The sequence below is a fragment of the Pygocentrus nattereri genome, chromosome 3 (genome assembly GCF_015220715.1).
Source record: "Pygocentrus nattereri isolate fPygNat1 chromosome 3, fPygNat1.pri, whole genome shotgun sequence".
Taxonomy (NCBI): Eukaryota; Metazoa; Chordata; class Actinopteri; order Characiformes; family Serrasalmidae; genus Pygocentrus; species Pygocentrus nattereri.
The window spans coordinates 14620936-14648563 of NC_051213.1; the positions used below are offsets into that span (position 1 = coordinate 14620936).

Genomic DNA, 27628 nt, shown 5'->3' on the forward strand with positions numbered 1-27628 from the left:
GATCTGAGTTTTGTTTGTTATATTCAGCGCTGCACGAGCGGGGGTTTTATGTGAGGTGATCTCTGCTTTAGGTGTGAAAGCAGTATTTGCGCTGGGTTAATTTGTATTAAATCCTGCCAAGTGTTTTCATCACCGTGCCGAACTACGGCGCACTTCGAATAAAAAAGCCGTGCCGCTGACTAGCAGGGATATCCCGCATGCGTTGTTTGTTTTCCCACCTCAATTCAGGAAAGGTACCGCCCCCTCGGTCTGGGATTGGCTAGTAGAATCCTGCACTCTGCGCTGGGATTGGCTATCAGTTCACGTTTCAGAGAAGAACAGCGGGCCAATGTTTGGAGTACGCCTGAGTTCGAGCCACAAGCCAATCAGAGCGAAGGAGGCCGGACTTGTGTGAATACAGGTGGGGAAAAATCACCCAACGCTATTAGCATTGACAGTACAGGCTAAGCTACGGATACGCGAATGCTACAGTAAACGTTACCGCTTTGTGTAGAGACAGAGGCGACCATGTAGTGAAACAATGGGCGTGAAATTGGCCATGAAACCGTATTCGTGACAGATATTTCACTACTTTGTGCCAAAAAAGAGGGAAGAAGCGACTTAAGATGAAGAGCCATCGAGCGGGTGTTATCCTAACGTTATGGGTGCTCGTAGAGGTGAGTCGCCCGTCAACGGCTCAGTCATTTCAGAAGTGTCATGTTTGGGGACTGCGCTGTAGCTAGCGCACAGTTACAGCTCGGACATTGTTTGGCTCGTGTTTGTCACTTTTATGTCCTTTTTTAATTATTCTGAGTGCCGCATATGTCCGTAGCCTACAGTTTTTGTTTTAATGTGCGTTGTTTGTCGCAATTATGAATAAGCCTTTGTCTTTCTGTCCGTCCACTCCACCACCACAAGAAAATGCCACAACTGCTACGACTTACCGACTCACGAGTTCAGTGAAACATGCCTTCATGACATCGTAGGCGGCTCCGTTTTGTTGCTCAGGTTTAGTTGTTCAGGTTTAGTTGTTCAGGTTTAGTTTTACAGCTGTGAACTCAGCCAGGACTAACTTTATTATTGTTTATGGAGAAGACAGACACAATGCGTCTGTGGGTCCACGAGTGTGAACTCAAATATATGACATATAGAAGCACATATGGATTTCCCTTATATTACATTTGTATTAGTCACATATGGACAAATATGTAACCTAAATGGCAAATGATTTAAGAAATAGGCCATTTTAAAGTATGAGACATCTTTAGGGTGTACAAATATTGGACATATTTAAGGTATACACATGTGATAGAAAGCATTAAACATATATGGATTGCATATATTGCTCATATGTTTCCTTCATGTATATTTTTTTAATTTAATCTATGTTGCTGGTGTGTGTGTGTATATATATATATATATATATATATATATATATATATATATATATAGGTCTGATATGTCTGATACATGGGTCACTAATATACTATATATTAATATATACAAATATATAGACATGTATTTATGTATTGATACTTATATACTTTATTTTTGTCTAATGGAACTGATCTAGATATCTAGACAGTGATGAAAGGACTTGGCTTGTTCCTTGGCTTATTGAGGAACAGCCTTCAAGTCGGTTTATTGAAGCTAAAGAAATGTAAGTGCTTATGTGGCAGTTCAATGTAATAGTCTCCAAAGCAAATCACTCTACTCCTGCTACTGTAGTTCATTAGGCACTGCATCTCCTTTGCTGTGTTTGGGTGCGCATGACTAAACGTCCAGTAATAGGCCCAAAAGAAACTCTGCACAACAGTGGAAGGAAATAGAGGTTATTCAGTAAAGCTGGACATTACATTAGTGAAGTAGTTACACAGTCTTCAGTGTGACATTACATAGTTTAAAAAGAGACGGTAAAATTGAAAAATAGACTCTAGAAGAGGAACACCTGCTGAGCTTGGTGCATAGGCTGCTATTTTATAACTGTTGTACAGTGAGGAGTGTGTTATGTAGGGTATTATTACCTTCTCATCTCATATGATGACTAATATGTTGTAAACTGTTTGTCTTGTGTTGCAGGAAAAACATTTAGGAGATAGGGGTGTAAGATCCACAGAATCAGAATTCAGTATGATTCGATATGATGTAGTAGTGTTTCAATTCAGTCCATTTTGCAGTACAGCGTAAAAGGTGCCTTAATGCCAAGTGTTACTGTTTTTATTTTCTGCTTAATAGAGCATTCAATGTTGTAAAAATGCAATATTTTAAACAAAACCTGTGGTTTATAATAGGGATGCACCAGACCTCTGGCCTCCCAAAAATGATCGAAAATAGTTCTTTTAGTTTTTGGCTAGAAAAGAAAAACTTTGATTGAAAACAGATATTAAATAGTGCAAACAACAGTGCCAAAGTGCAATATCCAAGTGAAAATAATGGAATCTTATTGCCTTGGACGACCAACCATTCTCTGTTGACGACATTTCATGGCACATTCTGTAGTCTACGCACTAATCAGTATTAGAAAGTTTATTATACATAAATTGTTTTTATATATCAGTTTTCAGCCCAGTTTGCCCTGAATTATGGTTTTGGTCAAGGGTTTACATTTCGGTACATGATTAGTCCTTATGTAATACTCTGGCCTCAAGCTAGTTTATTAGCCCCTAGCTAACGCTAACCACTAGTTAATATCATTGCTGGTTTCTACAAACAGGAAAAGACAAAAACACCTTTTTCATCATTTTGTCATCAAAAACGACCTTTCAGTGTAAATCAATGTAAAGAGATTTTATTCCAAGTGATTTTGGAGTATTTCTATTGGTCCATTCATTCTGGAGCAAAAATGGAGATACATGGTTTTCTTTGAACAGTGACCATATGCTAGTTACAGTACAATGATACAGTTCGATACCGTATGATGGGCTGTATAATTACATCCCTAGTAGGAGAGATTTTCTTTATGATCAGTTGTATGGTGGCTAAATGAAATTCAGTTTAATTTCCTATAAAGGATCATGGCTATGACTGTTTTGCTTTGGATGTGACTCTTATGACACCCTTAGAAACACATACCTGGCCCATAGAATTCTCTATTATTCCGGCTCCTGGTGAACGGATGTGCTCTTGAAGATATGTGCTTTATTTATCATCCGATCCGCTGACTAAAGCTGGTGGCATCACGGCCCCTATTTGCCTACTGGCCTGCCACTCTTAAAAGCCATTATAGCCATGTGTACTGAATATCTGTATTCCATTTGCTTGGACTCACTTGTGATTTCATGATTTTTTCATAACCTTCTCACGTGCCCTGGAGCAACCAGCAGAACGGCATAATCTGCAAGCACAATGAGTAGGACAAAGAAACGAATATACACAAATTTGTCTTGAGTAAAGAATGATGCTCAATAAGTAGACCTCTTCACCTGCAGAATCCTGCTTAGGCCCAGCTTTGATTTACTTTCCCAAAATTCCCATCAGAGAACCTCCCAGGCTGGTGGAGGCAGGCACAAAAGCAGCATTTGCTTAGTTTTTATAGCTATCCAGGTAAATGTAAAACCCATTTCACACTGGTTTTTGGAGGTGGGAATTACATGTGAATTGATGATGTCCTACTCAATCTATATCAATAAATGTAGGATTAGAAAGTAGGAGCTCAGAATCATCTCCTGGATGAATAGCCTAATTCTAAAAATTGTTCAGAGAAAATACATAAGAGAATTCTTATCTATTTTGAGTGAAATGAAAACATTAGGCTTTAAAATAATACAGAGATAATTTTTATCTGTTGATTTGCTTCCCAACTTGGAAAGCACTGTTTCAGTGCCTGTTCTTATTGTAACAGTCACATGCACAGGCATCCTCTGAAATATTAATATTAAATTAACCCAGGTTTGTTATTGTAAAATGCAGGTGGAAGTTTCCTCACCATATAGACTCAGAATTTTCTTTCTGCTGGATTGAGAAAATACATTTGCCATTGATTGTGAGATCAGACAGGAGCTAACATAAAGCAGCTCTGAGGTTGATTTCTTATTGGGCATGTCTTGTAGCATTGATATGGGGATTTGCTCGGCCTGATCTGTGAATCTATATTTACCAAAGACATAGGCATTAGCCTAATGCCTCAGGTTAATGCTCAGTTAACTCCATTTCTGCCTTCCCAGATTACCTCACTGCTTCTGCAGACCTCTTTGAACAGCAGCCAGCATTTAACAAGGCCTCATTTTAAACAAAGGACAGGGTGCCACAGAATGGCATGCTCTTCAGGATTTATGTTTGGATTAGCATGTTCTGTTGATCATAATTATAATAACAGGTTCAGGAGACCAATTATGACCGCCGCCCACTAAACTAATATTAAAGTTCAGTTGGCCAGTAAATGGCCCTCTCAGGGTAGTGTTTGTGAATATGGTTTGTGGGAGTGCAACGATAATTTTCATTATATAGAGGTCATTATTTTATTAGGAATGGGCCAATATGGGAATTTGGGGCCAACACATTCCCCAGGCTTTCAGCTGTCATCTGCCATTTCTTTATCACCATTTTTTATTTTTATGCTTTTTTTTTAGCTTTTTGGTATGCAGTGGCCATAAGCATTCACTATAACTCGGTTTGGTGGCTTTACAGCAAATGACAGACTGTAAGCGTTTTTGTACACTCATTTGTTTGCAATTTGATGATAGTGTTTTGAAATTGTCACACCTTTAATGTTTTGTTAACAGCTACACACGTTTTTCAAATTTGAAGGTGGTAAAGGTTATACTGGTGTCACACAGCCATTCTTTGGTTCAGTAAACCATTAAATGATAGTCTGTACCTTTTTTGGATGCATCCCTCTGTCCCAGTTGTGCAATAATCATATTCGTATGCAAGATGTATTCCACAATGCATTTTACTTTCTCTCTTTGATGAATAATTGACATTCTCAAATTAAAACCTGCACCTCTGATTGATTTGATAATTAAATTTTGGGCCATCTGCAATAGAAATCATTTCTTTTATCCATAGTAATATGTCCAGTTTAACTTGCAGAAAGAAAGGACTGTCAAAACACACAAAATCCCCACCATATAAACCCATATTAGCTTTTGTCCTTTGGGCAAAACCTACTTACTGAATTTCATTGTGCTGTGAAATATGACTAACCTTCATGTTAAGTGTGACACTTTGACTGGTCCAGCTAGTCTTTGTGGTTTGCTAAATAGGATTTATGTTCTGTCCTCGACCGTTTGTCTTTGAGCTAAAGTGGTCATGGCTTTGAGCATAGCACAGTGATGCTGTGGACAGAGAGCACTAATCTGTGGAGAAATTCTTTTGAGGGATTAGCCACAACTCTTTCAGTCATCTGCTGCTGCTGGGCACGAGGAAATTGTCCTCTTTGGTCTGTTTGTGTTCACTAATGGAATCAACACTGGAACTGCTGGAGAGTGATCGATTTCCTTGTTGCACAGTGATGGGGGTGTTGAAAACAAAAAAATTAAAGGTGCAACATATAAATTCTCTTAATCATATCTACTCATCTGCAGAGATCTCAATGGAGTGCTTGTAAGGGAGCATGTTCACTAAGGCTAGGTAAAGCATAACGTCCTTTAGGTTACCGTCATCAGCTTGCACAACCAGAGAGAAGAAAGAGCATTCGAAGAGGTTTATGAAGACCCAGGGAATTCTGGATTTATAGCTCCATATTTTTCGGCTGCCAGATGACTATCCTAGTTCAGCTTTGCTTACTACACATCAAAGGTTTGAGCCATGACTGGGCATGCTTTATCAGTGTGCCATTATTCTTTACCTATTAAAATACTGCTTGGTGGTTCCTGTATCTGATGAGTCGTGGGTATGTTAGCTTTAAAATAACAACCATACACCATGAGACTTTGCACAGAATATACTTTACCTTGCGCTGATGGTTTGTTCCAAGTAGTCTTGATAGATGCTTAGTAATTTTACCTTGTGCTGTCACTAGACACATGCACAGATAGACCCCAAGAGGGGCCGTGCCCTTTTGCCTTCAGACTGGGCAAGTGCCCTCTTAGTCCATGTGTATGATAATTGTGCTTTATATGGCCATTTTTCAAGATTTATTTCAGTGAAGCGCTGCTGGGTCGGTTTGGTTTCCATGAGATCGATGTACTTGGATGCAGTACAGACTGCCTAGAGAGAGTTTACCTCGGTAACTCTGCCCTGACCACCACAGCGCTGGAAATCCTGCCAATAAAACATTGATAGTTTCTTTTAGAAAGTGTTACATTCCATAATGTGGTTATTTTGAACAACAACCGAACATAATGTTGGCAGTAAAGGCACTAATAACTCACTAAACCACTTTTTTGTTATTGTAAAGAACATGAAAGTATGCAAGGCTTTATGGAGCTCTGAAGTAGAGTTATAACTTGCCAGTGTTGTAACCTTACAGTCTTGTACGCTTGAGATTGGAGTTCAAATCCCTGTTTTAGGAGTAAGGCTAGTATTTTTGTCTGCCTGGGGAGCCCCTGCGCTCCAAAATGTCTGTGCATCTATCCATCATAATTCATTGATTAAAAACATCATCAATTAATTTTTTTCAGTGAGTAGATTTTATGCAGTTTGCAGTGATGTCTATATTAAAATCTATATCTATATCTATATTAAAACACAAAGTAGGATGGACACACCAATTTCTGTGTATGTATTGCTATTTCATGTGCATTTTTTATGAAGACTTCTTTTTCTAGTTCTTTTTCCAATTTTGACACCCTTGAAAGACTGTGCATGGTCTGTTACTGTTCAGTTGACAGCCGAGTCCATTTTTATTGTTTTTTCCTTTTTTTTTTGGTTTGCAACCAAGCTACGTAGATGAAGGCTAGCACATACTTTTTAAAAAACATGTGGAGTGCCACCACATCTTTTCAAACCAGCATTAATGCAGCATCACTGGACACCCGCATTGGCAAGCACTGCACTGAGTGATGGGTGGGAGAGGGAGGGCTATGCACAGAACAAGGCCAATTATTCTGTTTTGGACTCCCAGCCAGGGATAGCTCTTGCATAGCCAGGGGTTCAACTTCTCTCCCAGTGATAGTCAATGCTTAGAGGGTTGCACCACATGGAAGACCCTTTTATTGTTTTAAAAATGATTAATTAGTAAATTGTCAAAATAATCAGCGGATTGCTTAATTACTTGTTAAAATTAGGCCTGTCACTATCAAATATACATCATAACTGCATAAATTTCATCATGAAACAGTAATTAATGGCATTCATCACTGATTTCAAATGAAGAACATCCTAGATGCCTGCATGAGACAGCCACTGTATCACACACTGGGACTGCTCTTTTTGATGAGCTTGTGGGAAGGTTGCCGTACTAAAAGGAGGTTGTTTAAACCAATAACAAACATTCTGCCTTGGTCAGCCTCCCCTGAAATGAGTTTCCATATGAGCTCTGTCAGTACAGCCTCTGCAGATGCAAAGTAGCAGACAAAGTGCATGAAGCATCAAAGACTAGGATACAATTAGAGCATTTGCAATTCCTTGCATGTGTAATGCCTTTCAGAGCTAGCCTATTAGTTTGCTTGGCATCCTTCCACTTTCTGGTTGTGACGTTGGTCTAGTGTTGTTGCTTTTCCAGATACATGGCAACCAAGCAGCTGGGGTTGGCTCAGTTTTGCTGGCCGTGTCTGGTCATCCTCTGCCAGAACCTTTCTGCTGTCGTTGCCTGTTGCTGATCATTCTCTCTGAGCCTAACATGGTGACAAAAAACCATTGTGTGGGGTCCCATTTCTTTCAGCCTGTTTACCCCAGTGATGAACGCCTGTACTCTGGTTGAATTTTGTTAAATCTGACACTATTGTGTTACTAATAGATAAAACTTGTGGGAAAAAACTTGTTGGAGGTACCACAGTAATCTTTTCCAGTGTTACTAGTCACCACAGTAGAAGTGCTGTAGACAAACACATGTACTGATATCCACAATACAACTAAATTGTCTACGTGTATTGGGGTAGGCATTGGTTTAAAACCTTGAAACACATTTCTTGGGGGTAATCATGCAGATCAATTAATAATTTTTTCATCATCAGTTATTACTTATGAGATGCAGCATTGGACGTTTCCAAAAAACTAAAGCTGAAATTGATTCTCTATTGTTGAGCTACAGCCATACAGATAAGCCATTGTTTGATTGTAACAAGTGAGCACAAACTCACTGAAACTAATGATTCAGCCCTCAGTTGCAAGTTTATACATCAGCTTCATCCATAAATTATTTCTAGCAATGAAGCAGAAGGCATGATTCCCTCCTAGTCCTTAATGGCAATAAGAGCTGCTTTTCTACTGTAAGCTTTTTGTTGTGCTGTATAACTGCAGCGGGCGGGGGTATTATCCTAGGCATGCAGAGTAATCTAAACACACTGACTTTCAACTCAAGGACCTAAGCAAACCTTGAAAGTTTCAGGGATAGAAAATGATACCATCTTTGCAGAGTGCTTAGAAAATTGCTAAGCATAATGCAGATTGCTTTTTTTGAAATCTAGAGATTACAGTTAGTTTGCTTGCAGTAGTCCTTTGCCCCTTTGCTCTCCACATCAGTTAACTCAGTAGAAAGTGGGACTTTAAAAAACAGAAAAAGACATCAATTCACCTTCTTATTTAATCACTTAATTCACATTTCACCCGACTTTACTGCAGAGCAAACACTTGTATGTGCAGCAACACTCTGAAAGAACTGCAGTGCACCTTTCAGTATCTGACTTTAATGAGTTTCTGTTTAAACTACTGGTTGATTTTGACAGAAAACTCTCCCACAACTTAGAAGTGCCATATTTCAATAGATTCATCTGTCTTCTCAAACTCCTCAGTTAGAAATAACCAAGGACAATGAGCAAAAATGCTACCATGCTCAACATGTTTGCCCCATGAAACACAAATATGGAAGCAAAAATGCTATGAGCGTAATAAATCAATATAAATAAATTTATATATGTACACCTGAATGTTATTAACACATCACTCTCTCATGTTTATCTGACAGCATAAAGCACACTCATACACAATGGACACAAAAATTACTGCAAAGTCGATGTCTCCTTCTAAGACCACTTGCTACCACCGCAACCATAAATTGCTAATGTTCAGCAACTCAGTTTATCTACCACTGAGAAATGGAAGTTAGACGGCAACTCCTGATTAGACTGTCACTCAGCCTTTGCCTTCTCCTACTATATGGTCAGACTGTGCCAATGTATGCCAGAGCTATTCAATACAGTTACATTAACATTAACTGCTTTTAAATATTAAAAATGTTTGTATGATACTAAATTGGAATGTTATATTAAACAACCAGCAAAGCTTGAATAAAAACATAAGATATAAATGTGATAAAACCCAATCTGAACGTGACAGATTACCCAAGGCTACGATAGTTCAGTTTACATTGAGAGAAGTAAGTAAAATATATCTGTCATTTATTCATCAGAACATTATTTAAAGGTTTTACATAGTACATGTTTACTATTTGTGTGCAAGAACAAAGTTAACCTAATTAGAAAGGAAACAGATTTAGGTTCCCTGGGTCTTCAAAGCTTCAGTAGTTAAGGCTTTATCCACTAAAGCACCTGGCTGGCCCCCTTGCCCAGGTCATATTTATGGTGAGCAGTACAGAATGATGGGTGTGTTTAGGAGTGTCATCAACAATTTTTATCCTCTCCTAGCCAGACGTGTCAGTGACCTGGCCAGGATCTTAAGGGATTGACTTAGTTATCCACACAAACATGTTTTTCCCCTGTTGGTTTCTACTTCTGCATTTGAAACGTTTGCTTTCTGTTAATGTATCTCATGAAATAGCAGATTAACATGGCTTTGCACAGATAAAGCAATTTTTTTTTCAGCATCAGTGAATCCTAAAACCAGGTGATTCTGAAAGTAGCATCTGTTATTCTATGGTACATAGGATAAAGCAGTGGGTGCTGGAATTTAAAGACTGTGATGTGAATATACTCAAAATGTTTCATCTGTCCACTTTATTTTTTTATCATCAGCTCTTGTTACTATTTAAGCTGGGACTTGTAAATGAACTAAAAACGTCTCTTAAAGCAGACTTCACACAACAGCAAAACCAGGCCAAAAAAGCAATAGACCTGCATCTCTGATTAATAATGCACTTCATTTTGCAGGTGCAAAGGATTACTTCTTACCCTCTCTTCCTCACTACTAACATGAGTACAGGGCATAACAGTAGAAACAAATAGATGGCAAATGTGCCATCTAAACACTTGTACACAAAACAGCATGTTCTTTAATGTTTTCTAGCTCTTTATCTCCTCTGCTTTTCAGTCTTTTCAAATAGCTTCAGGTCAGGCATTTTGAGAACAACAACACGCATGCTATTTTGGAACACTTTGCTATATTGGCTTCAAGGGCTTTTTTTATTATTATTTCTCTCAATTTCTTTACACTACCTTTTCTCTTTTTCTGTTCTTATAAACCTTGGGCATATGAGGATAGCATGTGCCCGGTGACAGTAAACTAAGCCTCCTATTATGGTAAAAATGAATTTACTTTTGATTTATTTATCAATTTCATGCAAAGCCTAGGAAGACATTAACATTCCCACACAAGAACATAACTTTAAAACATGAAAGCTAATGTGATACCCTGTGTTAACATCACGTTTTATTTACATACACTCTTAGCAGAAAGGGTCCTATATAGTACCAAAAAATGTGTTCTTTGGCTTGTAACAATAGATAGGTTGTTTTTTTGTTGGTTTGTTTTGTTTTGCCATTATTTTTTTCTTCCCTGTAGTTAACTTGATTTCTGTTCATGAGCTTTCAGTTATTCAAATGTCAGAATGAATGTATACACATCCCTAGTACAAAAGGCAGTCTGTAGTACGGAGTACATAATATGGCACTGTCAGACCATAGCATCAGATTTCACACATCAGACAAAACAGCTTAAGGTCTCAGGAAAAACACTTATGTCTTGTAAAATCAGATCTAAGTGGTTATAGACACCACAGCTTTTGATGGTTCATTTGGTATGACATTTGCAACTCTGTACTTTATTACTAGATTACTTTAACTTTGGTTGTCACAATAATGATGACAGTCTACTACAACCACAGCCTTTTCTGAACTGCACTGTTCTTTTATTTCACAAAGATCAAAAGATTAAGCCTTTACACTATCACTGTGTTTGCACCCACATCCACTTTAGAGTTATAGACGATCTCAGAATTACTCATAAAAGAAGTGTTGCTATTATTATTAGTTGTAGTATCTCTGTGAGTAGATCTGCTGATGCTTTTGGACACAATCAGTGATGTTCCAGGCAGCATCAGTAGATATATACTTAAGCAAATGGTAATAATAATGGCAACCTTATTTCTTTCAGTTAATTTGAGAGTGTCTAACTGTAAAGTATACATGAGAGGAAACACAACAATAGCATGTTAGTTGAAGCTTATTATAATTAAGCAAAGGAAAAAATAAAATGTGGTTATTTTCAACATGGATATTTGAATAAAAGGGTTCTGATCTGCCGGAACTTACGGAACCCTCTGTTACCAGCACATTAGGCTAGAAACAGGGTTATGTGATGGTAGTTTACTGGTCAAAAAGTTGTTCAAAGCACTGTCAATTGTTAAATATCACAAACAGCTTTATATGAAGTTTTATATGAAATTAAAAGCACAGTTTATATATTTTTACATATCTGTTAGTAACATAGGTTGAGAATTGAATGGCTCTCTCTTTCAATCTGGCAGTCAACCACTTTGCCTTTGCTTCTTCTGTGTTTACTTCACCATTGGTTTCCTTGTTTTTTTTCTCTACGTCTGTCTACGTCTGTGTTTCCAAAATAACAAGGTTGAGAAAGAAAATTAGTCCAAACTCTAGCCTACACTTCCAACCCACCATTTCTGTGATTGCAGTGAGCAAATCTGATCGCTCTTTGTGGGAGTTGGTCTTGCTGTCATATTGTCTGCAAAGTGTTTGCTTGTGGCCCATTAAGGGTTTCTTCCCAGCACCCTGAGCTCTGAGGCCAGACTAGATTCTCACGAGTGCTTCCCAGAGTGATGAGCTCTGACAGATGGTTGGACTCCACAGACATGGACATTACTGCTCATCCCCAATTCCTTTGCTGTCAGAGTCTGCTGCATGAGGGGCAAAATCGTCTTTATACATAACGTAGACTAGAACTGACTTTCTTTGTGTGGGTGTTTGTAGCTTGAATGTGTCATACAGTTTAATGGCTTGAATTTTATTTGGTAGTGTATGCAGTGGACAAATTTCTATTTTAATCATAATTAGCATAGTGCCTAAAACAGGACAGTTAAAAAGTAATTAATTGCTGGATCTGAGGCAGTAGCACAATTTTGGAAATAAACAGCTACTATTTTCACAACCCACTCTTAAAAAGCATTGTGCTTTCTTCAATTTTAGCTCATTAAAAGTGCACAGATGAAACTTCTCTCTAAATTGAAACCTGTTTTTTTTTCCATTTACAGTGTATAGAGGCTAAGAAGTACTGCTGGTATTTTCAGGAAGGATACCCCACTTACTTCATGTGAGTACCTCATGTTTTTTTGCACCTTTTGGACCTTTCTTGGATCATATAAAGACATTGCACTTATTCTTTGCCATTGCAGCTTTCAAATGTACATTAGCTTAACTAGCCCCTCCAGAGACTTTTAACCAGCCCTTTAGCTTTAATATAATCTGGAATTGGCAGGAAATGTGACACTAGTATTAATTCAGAGCCAGTCCGCATCCCCTTAGTTTAAGGCTGCCATCTCTCACTGGCTGGTTCCTCAGGTGTCAGAGTTTGTTCATTAACACTGGAGCATATCTGTGAATGAAAAGAGATCTCCCAGATAATGAGATAACACTAGATCTCTGTGGCTACAGGAGGCAGACCTGGCTCTGCTGCGCTGTCTGCCTACACACCACAAAGGAAGATTAGACTGGCCTTATGTGTGAAATAGTCTACCCTCTCAACAAAGAAGCCGTTATGGACAGTCCAATTAGCTGAGTTAAACCAAATGTTCTATGGAAAATAGTTACTCCTATTCATCACCAAACATATTTACACATAATATCTTCAGTAGTGCAAGCTACATATTAAATGAAGGGGGCAACTCAGGTGAAAATCATTATTCACAAATTGTTTGGGAAAGTGTGACTAGTTTGGTTTGGTTTTGTGGGAGGCAGGCATCACAAATGAAATGAAAATCATCTGCAAATATGAGCTTTCAGACCTGTTCTCAGAAATTCTGTCAAAACATAATAAAAAAAGAAGAATAGTGATTGCTGATAGAGCCTACTCATTTCAGTGGCACAAAGCAAATTATCCTGCCTTTCGCCCAATGACAGCTGAGATAGGCTCCAGCACCCCTGCGACCCAGAAGGAGGATCAGCTTAGAAGATGTGTGTGTGTGTGTGTGTGTGTGTGTGTGTGTGTGTGTGTCTCACTGATCTTCAGAAAAATCCTTTATCACTCAAAACAAAGAAGTAGTTTTTTTGTATAAGTAGATTTGATAATACAGATTTGATATAAACATGATTAAAAAATCATTGAATGTTGCTTTATTGTAGTAGACAGAATGGTTGGCCTTTTGCCATAGGACCAGATGCTTATTAACACCTACTCATGTAAATGGCTTGAGTCAACCGTTTTTAAGTGTTACACATCTGATTTAAATTAATTGTAAAACTCTTCTTGTGTTGGGCTGGTAGAGATGGGATTGGGACTTTGACAACATTAACGTAGTCTTAGCTGAATGAAGCTTGTCCCAGGCATATGTTACCTATCTGCTGCATATGTTTTAGACAGATTTGGGAGCAGCTTCTTCAAAACTTAAAGAGCCCATATTATACAAAAATATCAAACCAGCAAGGTTTTCCATAACAGTTTTATGTAGGATGTAAACATTGTTAAAGTTGTAAAATGTAACATTTGCTCCCTGGTACATATATATCTATATATAGCAGTTAGCTACTAATTTACCTAGTACGGGGCAGTATGGCCAAAAATTTATATAACAGTATAATTAAAATTTCTGACTGTTTCAGGACATGTCTTGCTATATATATTTTTAGCCCTATTTTGTAGGTTAACCGTGGCTTATTATTCTGGGATGTCACTTTACTTTTAATAAGAACCATTTGAAACAATCAAAAAACAATCTTTTTGTTCAGAAAAATAGTAAAACCAAAACTGAACAATAAATAGATAAAAATATGTTAATACTGTCAGTGTGAGAAAGGTGCGGCATGTTGCTATACATCTTAATTTCTACAAAGCTAAAGTTTTTTTTTTGGTGTTGTTTTTTATTCTTCCTTAAATGGAGCAGTTACATTCTGGCATCTGTACAGGTGTCGCATGTAACTGCTGCACCATTTAAGGCAGAAGCAGAACAGGAATTTTAAATAAGCAGCTCAGCTAACTTCAGCTTCAAGTTTCTCAAGTTGTATGTCTCATATCTCACACACTCGCACTTCCAACCATCAGACACTGATGGAATTCAGGAAATATTAGTTATTCATGCTTCAGTACCAGCTGGTCTGCGGCTTGTCTAGTGCTCAAGGCCCTGACTGTGGCCTCGTCTGATACAGCTGAACGAGTCAGGTGGCTTCTTGTGTGGTATGAGAAGAAGTGCAACAGTCAATTTGATGTCATTGATAGACTAAGGCAAAACCCAAAAGACTGAACATTCCTTTATGTTCTCAAAAATTAAATAGACTAGCTCAGATGCAACAGACTACCCAGTAGGAGGTGATCGACAGTCTGTTGCTTTTTTATTTTTATATTTTAAATGTGCCTGAAACATCCCTGGCTCAGACACTTCACTAAACATTTCTTGTACTCGTACAGTATTTCGTATTTCAGTACATTGTGAGCATACAAACCATAGACCACCGTGTATGGACAAAGCCTATTCAAATGTGCTGTGTGAGTTGTCACTAAGGAGCAAAATTTCTAAAATTGCACAGTGTATGCAGAAAACATTCAACTACATCTCAACCAGTCAGTCAGCCAAAAAGACTCCAAGAGCACAAAAATTGACCTTTTCTGCTACATTAGCCTCGGACGTGACTCCTGTGCTACAGAGACTGTAGATGAATGAAGCAGATGAGGAGCAGATGATTAAAACCATTAAGCAATACCCACTTTTCACCACTGCAACACTACTTGATCCAAAGTAACTAATGTAACACAGCTGGCTAATGCACAGCTAGATTTGAATGATTTAATGGTTTAAAATATGTTAAGGGACATTGCAGTCATTTACTGTAACAACTACTTAATTCTAAGTAGGTTACTGTTAGGTTACTCTGGGTTTGTCCTTATTTATGACAAAACCCATAACTGAGGAAGAATTTATAGTATACTAGATGAACCAACATACCATCCACTACTACATTTACATATTTTTATAAGTTGGAAAATGGTAATGTCAAAATGACTAATACATTATTTTAGCAATCACATAAATATCATTGCAATCACATAAATATCACAACCAGTTATGATATGTATGCGATATTTAAGTGATTGCTATGAAATTTAGGAGAAAAATAAAATACAAGAAAAATGTAGAATATAGACGCTATAAGAATCAGGCTAATTATAAGAGAAACACCAGAGAAACCTGTCAGTTAGGCTAAGCCTAGAGTATCTGCTTTTTGTATGCATTGTATGTTATTAGGGTTTGGATTTAGCCTCCTCAGAGTGCCCATCAAACATCCATCAGAAGGGCATCTGAATAGAAAGCAAGTCATTTTTTTTCTAGATTTCAAAAGCTAGCATTTGTGCTTGAGTACTGAGTGGATTTTATGTATAATATATACACACATGCCTACAGCTAGTTTTTGTCATGGTTTTTACAAGAAGAATCACAAGTATTGCCTCTGTTTCTGTTGTATTCAGTTACAACACAAGTGTACTTACTGACAGTATTCAGTCTTGCACCCACCAATATGTAGCTAGGTTACTGGCTGTTTCCATGGACGACTAGGAAACATATGGCAGTAGTTTTAATCTGGCAGGCAGCGAGAAAAGCGCACTGAGCAAAGCTCTTTATTTTTGATGATTCAACACTCTGCCCATGTCTCTCTCTCACAGTCCATTTCCAGCCCTCCTTGTCTGAAAGACTAAACATTAGCATTATGAGACCAAAAAACTCTCCTCAAAACCTCTCTGAGATGATTAGAGGTGACCCCAGCCATATCTGGCACTGGACCATACTGTGCATTTCTACATGCCTGTATTTGATTCTGATATAGACACAGCACAGCATTGGTGAGATGAAAGGGATTACTGATTTGACTCTCATGGACAGGTGCGTGTGTAGAATCATTGCCAAAGGGTTTGAGTTACAGCACCAATTTACAGCTCTATTTATCAACCCCCTGAATGTGTCTTTTGAAAAGCTCAGCTCATCAGTTTTTGGTATGCATTAATGGAGTGATGTATGCTGCACAGTGGAAGCCTCCCGGCAAATCACATCATGAAGCAAAGGTGGTCTGGGGAACAGTAAGCAATGTAAGATATTCAGCAGTATATATTAATATAAATGTTTTGACCTTACTCATTTTTAGGTCAGTAGATGTCATGCCACTAAAATATGCACTGCACTATATCATAATCAAGGCCAAGGTTATTTTAGTGTTTAGTTGACAAAGAATAAGTATATGATTATTTATGCATATAGTACTGTGCTGTTTATTTATTTAATTTACAGTCAAAATGGTTATTTCATTGCAAATTATTCATTTTTAGTGTCACAAAAATTCCTACTAAGAGATCTGAAGCTGTCTATAAACAGCTGTGGTCAGACACAGGCTGCATTGAAAATGTAGGTGCAGCTGCCACATTGTGAGAGCAAACGCTGCATTTACAGCATGTTGTATTTGTAAGTGTTTCACAGGGAAACTATCAGAAGACTCAGCAACAAAACATCATACTTTTTTACAACCCCAATTCCAATGAAGTTGGGACGTTGTGTAAAACATAAATAAAAACAGAATACTTTTCAGCCTATATTCAATTGAATACACTATAAAGACAAGATATTTAATATTCAAATGGACAAACTTTGTGTTAGTGCCCATGGCATGGGTAACTTGCACATCTGTGAAGGCACCATTAATGCTGAAAGGATTAATTAAAGGTTGATGTAACACAGTGGTAAACATGCCGCTGTCCCAACTTCTTTGGAACGTGTTGCATCAAATTCAAAATGACTGAATATTTGCAAAAAACAATAAAGTTTATCCGTTTGAACATTAAATATCTTGTAGTGTATTCAGTTGAATATAGGTTGAAAAGGATTTGCAAATCATCGTATTCTGTTTTTATTTATGTTTTACACAACGCCCCAACTTCATTGGAAATGGGGGTGTAGTAGTTAAGTCTGTTCAACCTCTGTTTTCATTATAGCTTCCATTCTCTTTGGGAGACTTGCATTATTTTTTCAAAGAAATCTGCAGGGATATTTTCCCCACTACTTCAGTCTTAGAAGTCGGTTGCATTTTCTTCTGCTCATGATCCAAGTAATCCCAACCACATTTACTGATGAGCTCTGGGGTGGCCAGCCCATTGTTTTGAGAACACCAGCAGCTTCTTTAATTTGCAAATGTTCTTCATTTTTGGCTATTTTCTTTTCTCAGTAACAGCTTCTTGACAGCTACACATCCCCTCAGACTCATAGTGCTGAGTTGTCCTTTCACAGTGGAAGGAATGACAGAAATACTGTACCTGTGGATTTTTTCAGATCTGAGAGAGGAGCTTGATTTTTTTTCTGTCTCTCTCTCAAGGATGAGAGCTTTAAGTACTGTTTAATATTTGAATTCCAATTTTGAAAAACTTTTTTTTCCCGCTTATTTTTTACTTTCTCCTTCTTTATACTATTGTATTTTATATCGGATTTCCTCAGAAATGTCTTCTAAAAAATTAATAACTTATTGGCCACTGTGACTAGAAATTAAATATATCTGATTCTCTAAAGTGTGGTATAACAATATCTGTATCAAATTATATATTGCAGATGAGAAGTGATTATTAATAAAGATAATGAACCCATGCTTCCTGAGTACTGGTGCTGTATGGGAAAAATATCTTACCTCTTGCACAGTGTTGTAAATGTTAATCAGACAGAAATCAGATTTGCAGAAAAGAAACATGCAGTTTATTTAGTGTTTTGCTTTTTAACTGTCTGAAGCACCTCGCAAGTGACATACTGTAGATGATTGACTGGTATAGAAATAAAATCAGCAATCACTACGAGACGGTATGCAAAGAAAGTTATACGCCTCTCTACCTCTGAGGCATATAGACACTATTCAGGGAAACTATCTTGTTCAGTTAAGTCACTTGTGTGGTGTTGTGCAAAACTGCACTACTGACATCACTGAGAGAACACTGACCTTTGCCTTATCTGAGCTGCCAAAGCAGGCAGGCTGTCCTTGAGGTGAAGCAAGCCTGTCCCTGCATGAGTTATTAGAAGCTGAGGAAATGAAGTGCCATTCTAGGCACTTGATCTGCTCCACTGAGTCTGTTCGTGCATTGAAGAGAGGAATACGCTAGTGTGGGAGTCTTTCTCCTACCCCTCCTTCACTATGAGCTCTCACCTTCAGGTCTATGAGATGTGCTCTGTGTTTGGTCAGAAAACATCTATTTCAATAAATTTTTTTTTGTTTTTGTGCAGAAATAAATCAAGCCTTCCTTCAAGATTTACGCTCTACACAGTAGATTGCAGGTTTTTCTCCGCTTTCGATGGATATATGAGGCTGGTATAGAACTGTCATAGAAAGTGATGGAAGAAAGTCAAGTGTTGTGAGACCATAGACCTTTAAAAATAACTACACAGTATGGGTTTGAAGCAAAACTGCCAAAGACATTTATTCATTCCTTTCTTTTTCCATTAAAACTCTGCTGAAAATGTCCTTGAAAAGTCTTTTTTTTTCAAGCCAAACATGAAATACTAAAGAGCTTCAGTGTTATAAGTGCTTATATCTATTATGGATTCTTTCGCTGATCTTTTCAGTGCAGTTCAGAAAGAAGCAAGTAGTGGGTGTTTTCTGGATGAAGTCCCAAGCTCAAGTGTAGGAGTGTGGTTCTTCAGGCAGAGATCCCTCATACCTGACTGAGCCAAGACTTACCGTAAATATCAGATTTTCAAAGCATGTTGTGCTGTTCTTTAAACAAAAAACAGCTATTATTTTCGAAAGTGTAGCAATTGGACTCCTCATTTAGAGACGTTCTCTGGAAAGGTTATTATCAACGGGTAATTATCCACTTCAGTCCCCTCAGTGGAAGCAGAGATCCTCCAGAAAATTGCCTTAGTGGCACATATGCAAAAAGGCATTAAGACTTTTGGCTCCTTACAAGGTTCAACATTTTATAAGATGTAGGTGAATTAGGTACAGAGTACTTCCAGCTTTTTCATTAGCCTTCGTAGCAGTGTTTAACATGTTGCTAACAGCAAGGGTATAATCTTATTTCACTCCGAGTTAAGTGAGATAGTTAGAGGGCTGAAATAACAGAATATCCATCTCGTTCACTGTCACACCACTCCAGGGAGCAAAAGCTGGAGAGAGCAGCATATGCCTCACACTAACACAAGTGACAGCTGTTGCAAACCAAGCAACCAACAGAGAATCTGATGATGATCTCTGCAGTAAAGGCTAAATAGGCATTTCTGGTGATCGTTCTTTCATTTTCTTAGTGGATTGTCTTAGTGGCCTTGCTAGTCCCTAAGATATAATCATTGTTATTGGGAAAAGTGAATAATTTACGTAAATTATCCTTCAGCTGATGGGTTTCATGTGTTGCAGCAAATTTTACTTGTGGGTGTTTTGTGTTTCACCCTGAAGCATATGTTGATTTATTTGCATTTCATAAACACTGGGTTCTGTAAACACATAATAAATAATAAAATGTAAATTAGTATAAGTATAATTAATAAATAAGTATAATTTGTATATGAGGCTGGAGAGTAAAAACACTTGGATTAAAACATTTGGGCCAGGCTGGTGTATCTAAAACATCTGTTGTTCCTGTGATTTTTAATGGGGATTTGGTTAATTGTTCTATAGCTGACTAAAATGAATCAGACCATTAGATTTATATCCTTATGAGAAGATTATAGATGCAAGTCTTACAAGACATTATTTATATAACTTTATATGAGCATGTGTAAAGTTTTTCGAGCCTATAGCTGGTCTGGTGTTTTCATTTGATGGTGGTCCACAGTCAAGCGAAGGTATCCTTCCATCAGTTAGTCTCCACAGGATCGCATTGTCTTGACATCTTGACACTTATTCAAAGTCAGTCATCTCTTTCAGAGAAAGGATGCTGCAGAGCAAGACTTTCTACCAGCTGCTCTGAAAAGTGCCTTTAGTCAAAGTTGTCTTCACTTGACCTTAAGCTGAGTTAAATACAAGTAGCAGAATAGTCTGACTTGCATGTCACACCATCATTGTCCTGGAAAAATATATACCCCTAAAATAATTTAATTATATGATTGTGTAAATGTATGATCTGTGGTCTATGTTGAAAGTTAAAATGAACTCTATATTTAAGGCCCTGGTGGCTTTGGTAAATCTGCCTGAAAAAAGAAGTCTGGCTACTTTATTGTTTTGATACATGCATGTTGTTGCACATAAACTTCTACTTTATAATAAGATTCAAGTCATATCAATGCTTTAATCACTGGTTACTAGTTACCTTAAATATGCTGGAGATAAAAAATATATATTTGTAGATATATTTGTAAAAAAAAAATGTTTTGAAATATATTTCCGTATGCAGCAGATACTGTAATGTTGGGTCAAACTAATGTTCAGACTAACTAATGTTGGAACAAATTAGACTCTCAATAAAATACACTGGGAAGTTTTTTTGAAAAAAGGATTGATACAAACTGCATGATTAATAGACCAGATCAAAATCCAGAGAAAAACACAATACATGGGAGCAGGCAAAATCATAGTCATAAACAACCAAGGGTCAAAACCAACAGATCTAACTAACGTAAACAAAGCCAAGTGGGGATAATCCGAAAGATGAAAAAAAGATACAAAGCAAGGTCAAACACAGGGTAAGCAGTAAACAAGAAAATGGCCCGGCATGCACTGACAGAACAGGAGCAATACTTTGCAAAGTAACAGTGAACCAGACAGGCTTAAATACTGATTGTGATTGGTGGGCAGAGTCACATGACTTACTAAGCGATGTTGAGAGTTGGCGCCTGTAATGAGGTGACAGTCTGACTGAGTACCAAGAGGAGTGACAGATATATGTAAATAAATGGTCTCAAAGTTATTATGTTAACAACACAAATTATTAACACCACAAGATTATTTAATATTTGTGTAGTTTGGCCCTTTAAATCATTCTTAATCCCACCTTGAAAACCAGCTGCTCTGGTTTGACTGAATCTGTGACTATATCTTCTCATTCAAAGGATTTAAGTGTTAAGTTCTATCTCTTCTGGTAAAACTAAAGTTAAATGTCATAAAAGTATAAAAACAAAATGTCCTAAAAATAATTGTATTAAATTATTGAAAGTAATAAATAGATTCGGATACTTATTTCATCTACTTGTATAATTATAGCAAATTACACTGCTTTTACGATGGTAAAATCTTTCTCCAGGCTCAAATTAGAAAAAATAATACAAATGCAATTCATTGCAATTAAGCTTTACTAAGAAGACTGTCTCTGCAGCTATTCTGCTGGGCTGGGATCTATTTGGGATATTTCTGTTGTTCACATGCTGTCCCCTGTTTTTCCACACCACTGGAAATAAGCATTGATTAAAAACATTGCCCAGGTTTCACGCTGTATTGATTGTGTAACTGTGATGATCAGTCCAATGTCTGATCAAGGCAAAGTGCCTGTTGTAGTTCAGCCAAAGCTTTTGTGGGTACTGCACAAATGGTAAATATTTACATTTATTTAAATGTCACTTTTTTTTCTCCCATTGAATGCTTACTACAGAGACATAATCTTTCCAGGATGCACACAATATTATCCAGTTATATGCATAATGGATTTAAATGTCAGGAGTAGCCAGATGTGGGCAGTCTGCACCAGCTAACATTATACAACATTATACAACATATACCTTACAACTTATGCAAATTATGACATGGAGAGGTGACAACGTAAATGACTATATCCAACTATATCTCCTCACCAATCATAGACACTGGTATCTTAGGTCCCCAGCCTCAACTCATTGGGAATAGGATAATTTTGTTCCTATTCCCTGTAATATCTTGCAGAAAAATTGGAAGTGAAACTTTTAACCACAGTGCATATTTTAATCAGAGCTGTGATTTACACATAGTACTGTGCAAAGGTTTTAGGAGGCACTTAACTGGTTTTAAATAATGTACTTTTCTTGATAGTAGGTGCTTGTAAAAACATTTGCTTGTAAAAAAAATCACATATCCTTATATCTTTTTAAACATGCCAATAAACATAAATACAGAGAACTACTTGTTTTTTTTATTTTATTTGATTTCATTCTAATATTAGTGTAGCAAATAAGTGCATACTGCAATTTCTCAGTTACCTAAAAAATTTTTTTCGCCAGTGTTGTGTATATAGTATTATATAATCAGAAGCTGAACAGTGACACCCAACTGTGGCAGCAGGAGTGGCATTGAATATGCCCACAAGAGACAAACTTGAGCCAGCATTAAGATTAAGGGACCCATATTAGTCCTACAATGGGGAGATTTCACCTCTGCAATCTAACCCATCTGTGCAGTGAAACACCACATACACACTAGTTAGTGAGGATGCATACTAGGGGGCAGTGAGCACATGTGCCTGGAGCAGGGGGCAGCCCTATCCACAGCGCCCCGGGAGCACTTGGGGGTAAGTTGCCTTGCTCAAGGGCACCTCAGTCATGTTATATCGGCTCAGGGGATCAAACCAGCAACCTTCCGAGGTCTTGCAAGGCTGGTTCCCCAACCTCCAGCCCACGACTACCCCCAGTTAGTGATTTGTCATAATGTGGACGTACAGTTAAGGGGATTTTAAAACAGCCATATATAGCTAAGTGTTACATTGAGGTTGCCTGGTTATTCAGGGAGTGGGGCAATTCCACTTACTGCCTATTTTGGGTTTTGTTGCTATGACGGAGTTCCACTTGTCTAAAGTGGCCCTCTAGTACTTGCATGCTGTTTGCTCTCCTAATGGCAACAATAATGACCCCCCAAGCTTTCCCTCTTATATGGCCCATTAAGTGTGCTAATATTGTCAAGTATTACTAATGGAACTCATTTTTTCCCTGAGACCTCTCTTTTTCTTTTTCAAATGTGAAACTGTTCTGCAGAGGCTGTGAGACTTTGGTGTTTGAAGATTGAAAAGATATGGTTGTCACCTTCACAAAGTGTGACCATTGCAGTCTGTCTATAGCAGCTTTTTTTGAAAGAGAACAGTTTTCACACTTAAAGACCTGTGTTCTGCACTTGTCTGTGGGAAAATAAATTGTTTTTTCTTATGTTGCTCATATCTGCATTGAAATTAAATTTTCTTTCCTGTGATTTTCTCCCTTCGCGTTCCACTTTGATTACTGTGTCACAGTCTTTAGCAAGCTGCTGTTGAGGTGTAAAGCCCTTTTGCAGAACGGCCTTTGATATTGCTTCCCTTTCGTTTTGTTGAGCTGAAGAGCTAACCCAAGTGGCACTGACTTGCTGTTGCTTAATCCTCGTTTCATCCTTGAGCTTGTGCTTGTCTGCTCAATGCTGTCACTATACTGAATACAGAATTATGAAATGTTCATTAATTAAAAATGAAATCACTACATAGCAAAGAATATGAAGGATCCTTGTTTTTCTGGCCTCATCCCTTCATGGAGTCTCTCTATCCCCCATATAAACAAATGTATGTTTAGCATAGATTTGAGCATGTCCTGCACAGTTTGAGCTTAAGTGGTTTGAGCTTAATCTCTTTGTTTAGTTTATGATTATTTAGAAACAGTTCAGTGCATCTGATATTTCAGCATGATTCAGTTTGCTAATTTTGGCATGATTCAAAATTCTAAAACAAAACACAGCAATCCCTGGAAGATACAATAGTAGGGTATAGACAAAAACAGGCTTTTCAATTTTTACAGTTAAATTGCTAAAATTGCAGTTTTGTTTTGGCAATAAAATTGAGCATATTTTATTGAATATTATTATAATGGAATTGATTCTGATGTTCCAAAATTGATGCAACTGAATCAGCATGATACACTGATGTATTTTCACACCTTTATCACAGCATGTTTAGGCCTCTGCAGGAGACTGCAGTAATGTTTCAGTGCCTGGAGGGGGAGGGGAGGGGAGGAATTTTAGGAAAAGTGATGTGTGTTCTTTAGGGCTGTAATCAGTCAACTGTAGCTGGCTGATCACATTTTAAAGCTTGATTGTTTTGTCATGTGTAGTTGAAGTGAGATGGAGCCCCTGTACTAAGCTTCATTCTAACCAGCTGTACTGACTCTTACTTCTTTTAAGCAGCCATGCTGTGTCACAATCAAGTAGTAGTAGATGTGCACTATAATCTATTGAATGCGACAGGAGCACATTGTACAGCAAGACAAATGCACAAATGCTGTGAGTCTATCTATCTGTCTATCTATCTATCTATCTATCTATCTATCTATCTATCTATCTATCTATCTGCCTATAATTCTTTGTTCGTTTTTGTCTTTTTTTGTCTTTTTTTTTTTTTTTTGCATGCATATAGCAGGCTGCACATAGATCCGACATCTTACAACATGCAAAATTCATAACACACACAGCAGCGAGTTGCCTTGTGAGTGAGAGTCACACTAGTGTACTAGCTGCCAAACAAGGAAAATTTCATTTGAAGCAGGGATGCACTGATATGGAAATGATATGGATATGACTAAGGCTTTCTTGTCCCCATTTATCACAAATTAAAACCTTAGTTCTTATTAAAACTTTATACTTATTTTAGAAGAAATATTGGATCAGTATCTGTATGGATTGACTTTTGGATATTGTTGAAAAAAGAAAATGTGATATTGCATCATATTTAGCGTAAATAAAAATACCTATATGTATTGATAATTTTGTTTTTAAATTTCTTGTTGTCCCAAATAACATTTGTACTATTTGTACTGTTTCTGATAATCACTGCAGGAAATAATGGGCAATAACAGATGTATCATTGGACACTTGAGCTATGATAGATCACCATCACTGGAGCACTTAAGTCCAATATGTATCAGAACGAGAAAGCCGAAGTGTTTTGCAGTCTAAGCCTTTGCAGCCAAAACATAGTGGATTATTTAAAAGCATTATGCAGTCTGTCAGGTTGATCATGCATAGCTGATTCATGAATAGAAAGTCTCTGCACTGCAAGCTGAATGTGGACATGAAGGGTGTCTGTCTATCTGACCTATGGCCACTGCTTGACCCTTATGCCACGGCTGGATGCTCACTGGGCTGGCTGTCACAGACCAGGTGACCTGTCTCCAGCATTTATACCGAGAGGCCTTGACGAGGCCAGTGTGTCGCAGCCACTTTAGAATACCAAAAGAATTACAACAGGCTACTGTGCCTGCAGCTCCATGGCTAATCTGATCAGCTGTCTGGGCAGTTTGTGTTTGTTAACAGATGTTTATATGTTATATTCTAATTTCCTTCAATTAAAAGTTTTGTATTTTGTATACCTTGCACATGTAGTACTGCAGGTGCTCTCTTACTTTACTGTCTGTGCAATATTGCCATAAGTCTGCCAGAAGTCTGTTCTTCAAAGAACCTGCTCATGTACATTTTCATGTATTTATCTTTATCTTTTTTTGGGGTCTTTTTATATCTACTTTCTCTCTCTTGTGGAAATTTGTTAGCAGTATTACAAACAGTACACTGTAAAAAGTGGCTCCTCAAATGTACCTAAAAAAAAAAATCCTTCATGTGGTAACATGTAAATTAACGTTTTCTTCAACCTAAATACTTTGAATAAATTTTCAATCAATGTAGTTTTTAAGTTGAATAAAACTAGTTCAATTGCTTGTTACCACATAAAGTATTTTTTTATGTCGATCTGATGACACTTATTACAATGTACTGTGTACAAGTCAAGGCCAGTATTCATTTCATTTCCATTCAAGAAGTCATTAAGTACAAGACAATTCATTTTTCAGCATCTAAAGAAGACAAGAAAATATATATTTAACAGAAAATTACACAGAACCTTTAACAACTAAATATAGTATTATTTTTTTCCAGTATTTAGTGAGTCCACCCATTTCCTTTACTACCGCTTCCATTCTATTCTAGTCTTGCTTTCAGTTTTTCAGAGAAATCTGCAGGGATATTTTTACAAAGTGCAGCATTAGAAGTAGGTTACATTTTTGCTTCTCATGTTTTAAATAATCCTAAACACATTCAGTGATGCTGAGGTCTGGACTCTGGACTGCACTGTAAAAAGATTACTGCATATAGTAATAAGCGATTGAACTGGTTCTATTCAATTCAGAAAGATCAGGTCTTGCACAGTTGTTTTTCACTTATTTTCCTTTCTTGTGCAAGTGGATTATTTTATCTAATCTTCAGAAAAATCTCCTGAAAAATTTATATTTGATTTTTTAAAAATAATAATTAATAATTATGGCAAACCCATGGCAAACTGGTCCTAGGTGACAGGCCAGACAAAGTGTGATCCATAATCACCCCTATGAAACCAAAAAGGAAGGACTTGTGTACCCTGCCCGGATGAGGGTTACCGGGGCCCCACCCTGGTGCCAGGCCTGGGGGAAGGGCTCGCCAGGGAGCGTCTCGTGGCCGGGCCCAGCCCGAAGGAGCTACATGAGTCCCCCCTCCCGTGACGACGCCGACATGTCACTCCAGCGAAATGAAACTAAATACCGGACGTTTGTGATATTCCGCCCGAACATTTTTTTAAGTCTCAAAAATAATATATGTTAATTAAATTAATTATTTTCGTCTCCGGAGCCACGGGTTGCCGACCCCTGGCCTAGTGATCTCACCATAGGATCTGACACTTCTCTTGATCTGACATGCGCAGGTTTCACTGTAACCAACACCTTAATGGCCTACTAGCCATTAAGCCAGTCAGAAACAGGGTGGGGCGGGACTTGCTTTGACCAAACAAATTGATTCAGTAGGAAACAGAAGATTCAGTAGGAAATCCTGGGAAATACACGTGCAAATTTTTTTCCACTGTCAACGCGAAACGTATAAACTCAGCCATGGAACACAACTATATTATGCCTAGGGAAAATGGAACTGAATAGTAATTTTAGGGCTGTAGTATTATTTATGAGTTTGTTGCACTGTAACTTTTTCAAAATATTTAAAATAAATGGTGCATAGTTTGCTATTATATTTTTAAAAGAAATGAATGTGTCCTTGTTCATGTCATTTAGTCAATGGTTAGGCTACTAATCAATTCCTAGTTTACTTTGGAGTATTGTTATTGCCTAAGGGTGGCACGGTGGCATGGTGGGTAGCACTGTCACCTCACAGCAAGGAGGGCCTGGGTTTGATTCCCCGGCCGGGCAGCCAGGGTCCTCTCTGTGTGGAGTTTGCATGTTCTCCCTGTGTCTGCGTGGGTTTCCTCCCACAGTCCAAAGACTTGCAGTCAGGCCAATTGGATGTGTTACATTGCCCCTAGGTGT

At 37.7% G+C, this 27628-nt stretch overlaps 1 protein-coding gene across 1 annotated transcript in view; it reads left to right on the forward strand.

Moving 5' to 3' along the window:
- Window positions 1–405: 405 nt before the first annotated feature.
- The window catches only part of vopp1 (VOPP1 WW domain binding protein), a 43484-nt gene continuing 16261 nt past the window's right edge, over window positions 406–27628 (forward strand). The window contains exons 1-2 of the mRNA XM_017704201.2: window positions 406–656; window positions 12464–12522. Coding sequence (XP_017559690.1) covers window positions 606–656; window positions 12464–12522 — 110 coding nt within the window. The 5' untranslated portion in view covers window positions 406–605. The remainder of the gene's footprint in view (window positions 657–12463; window positions 12523–27628) is intronic.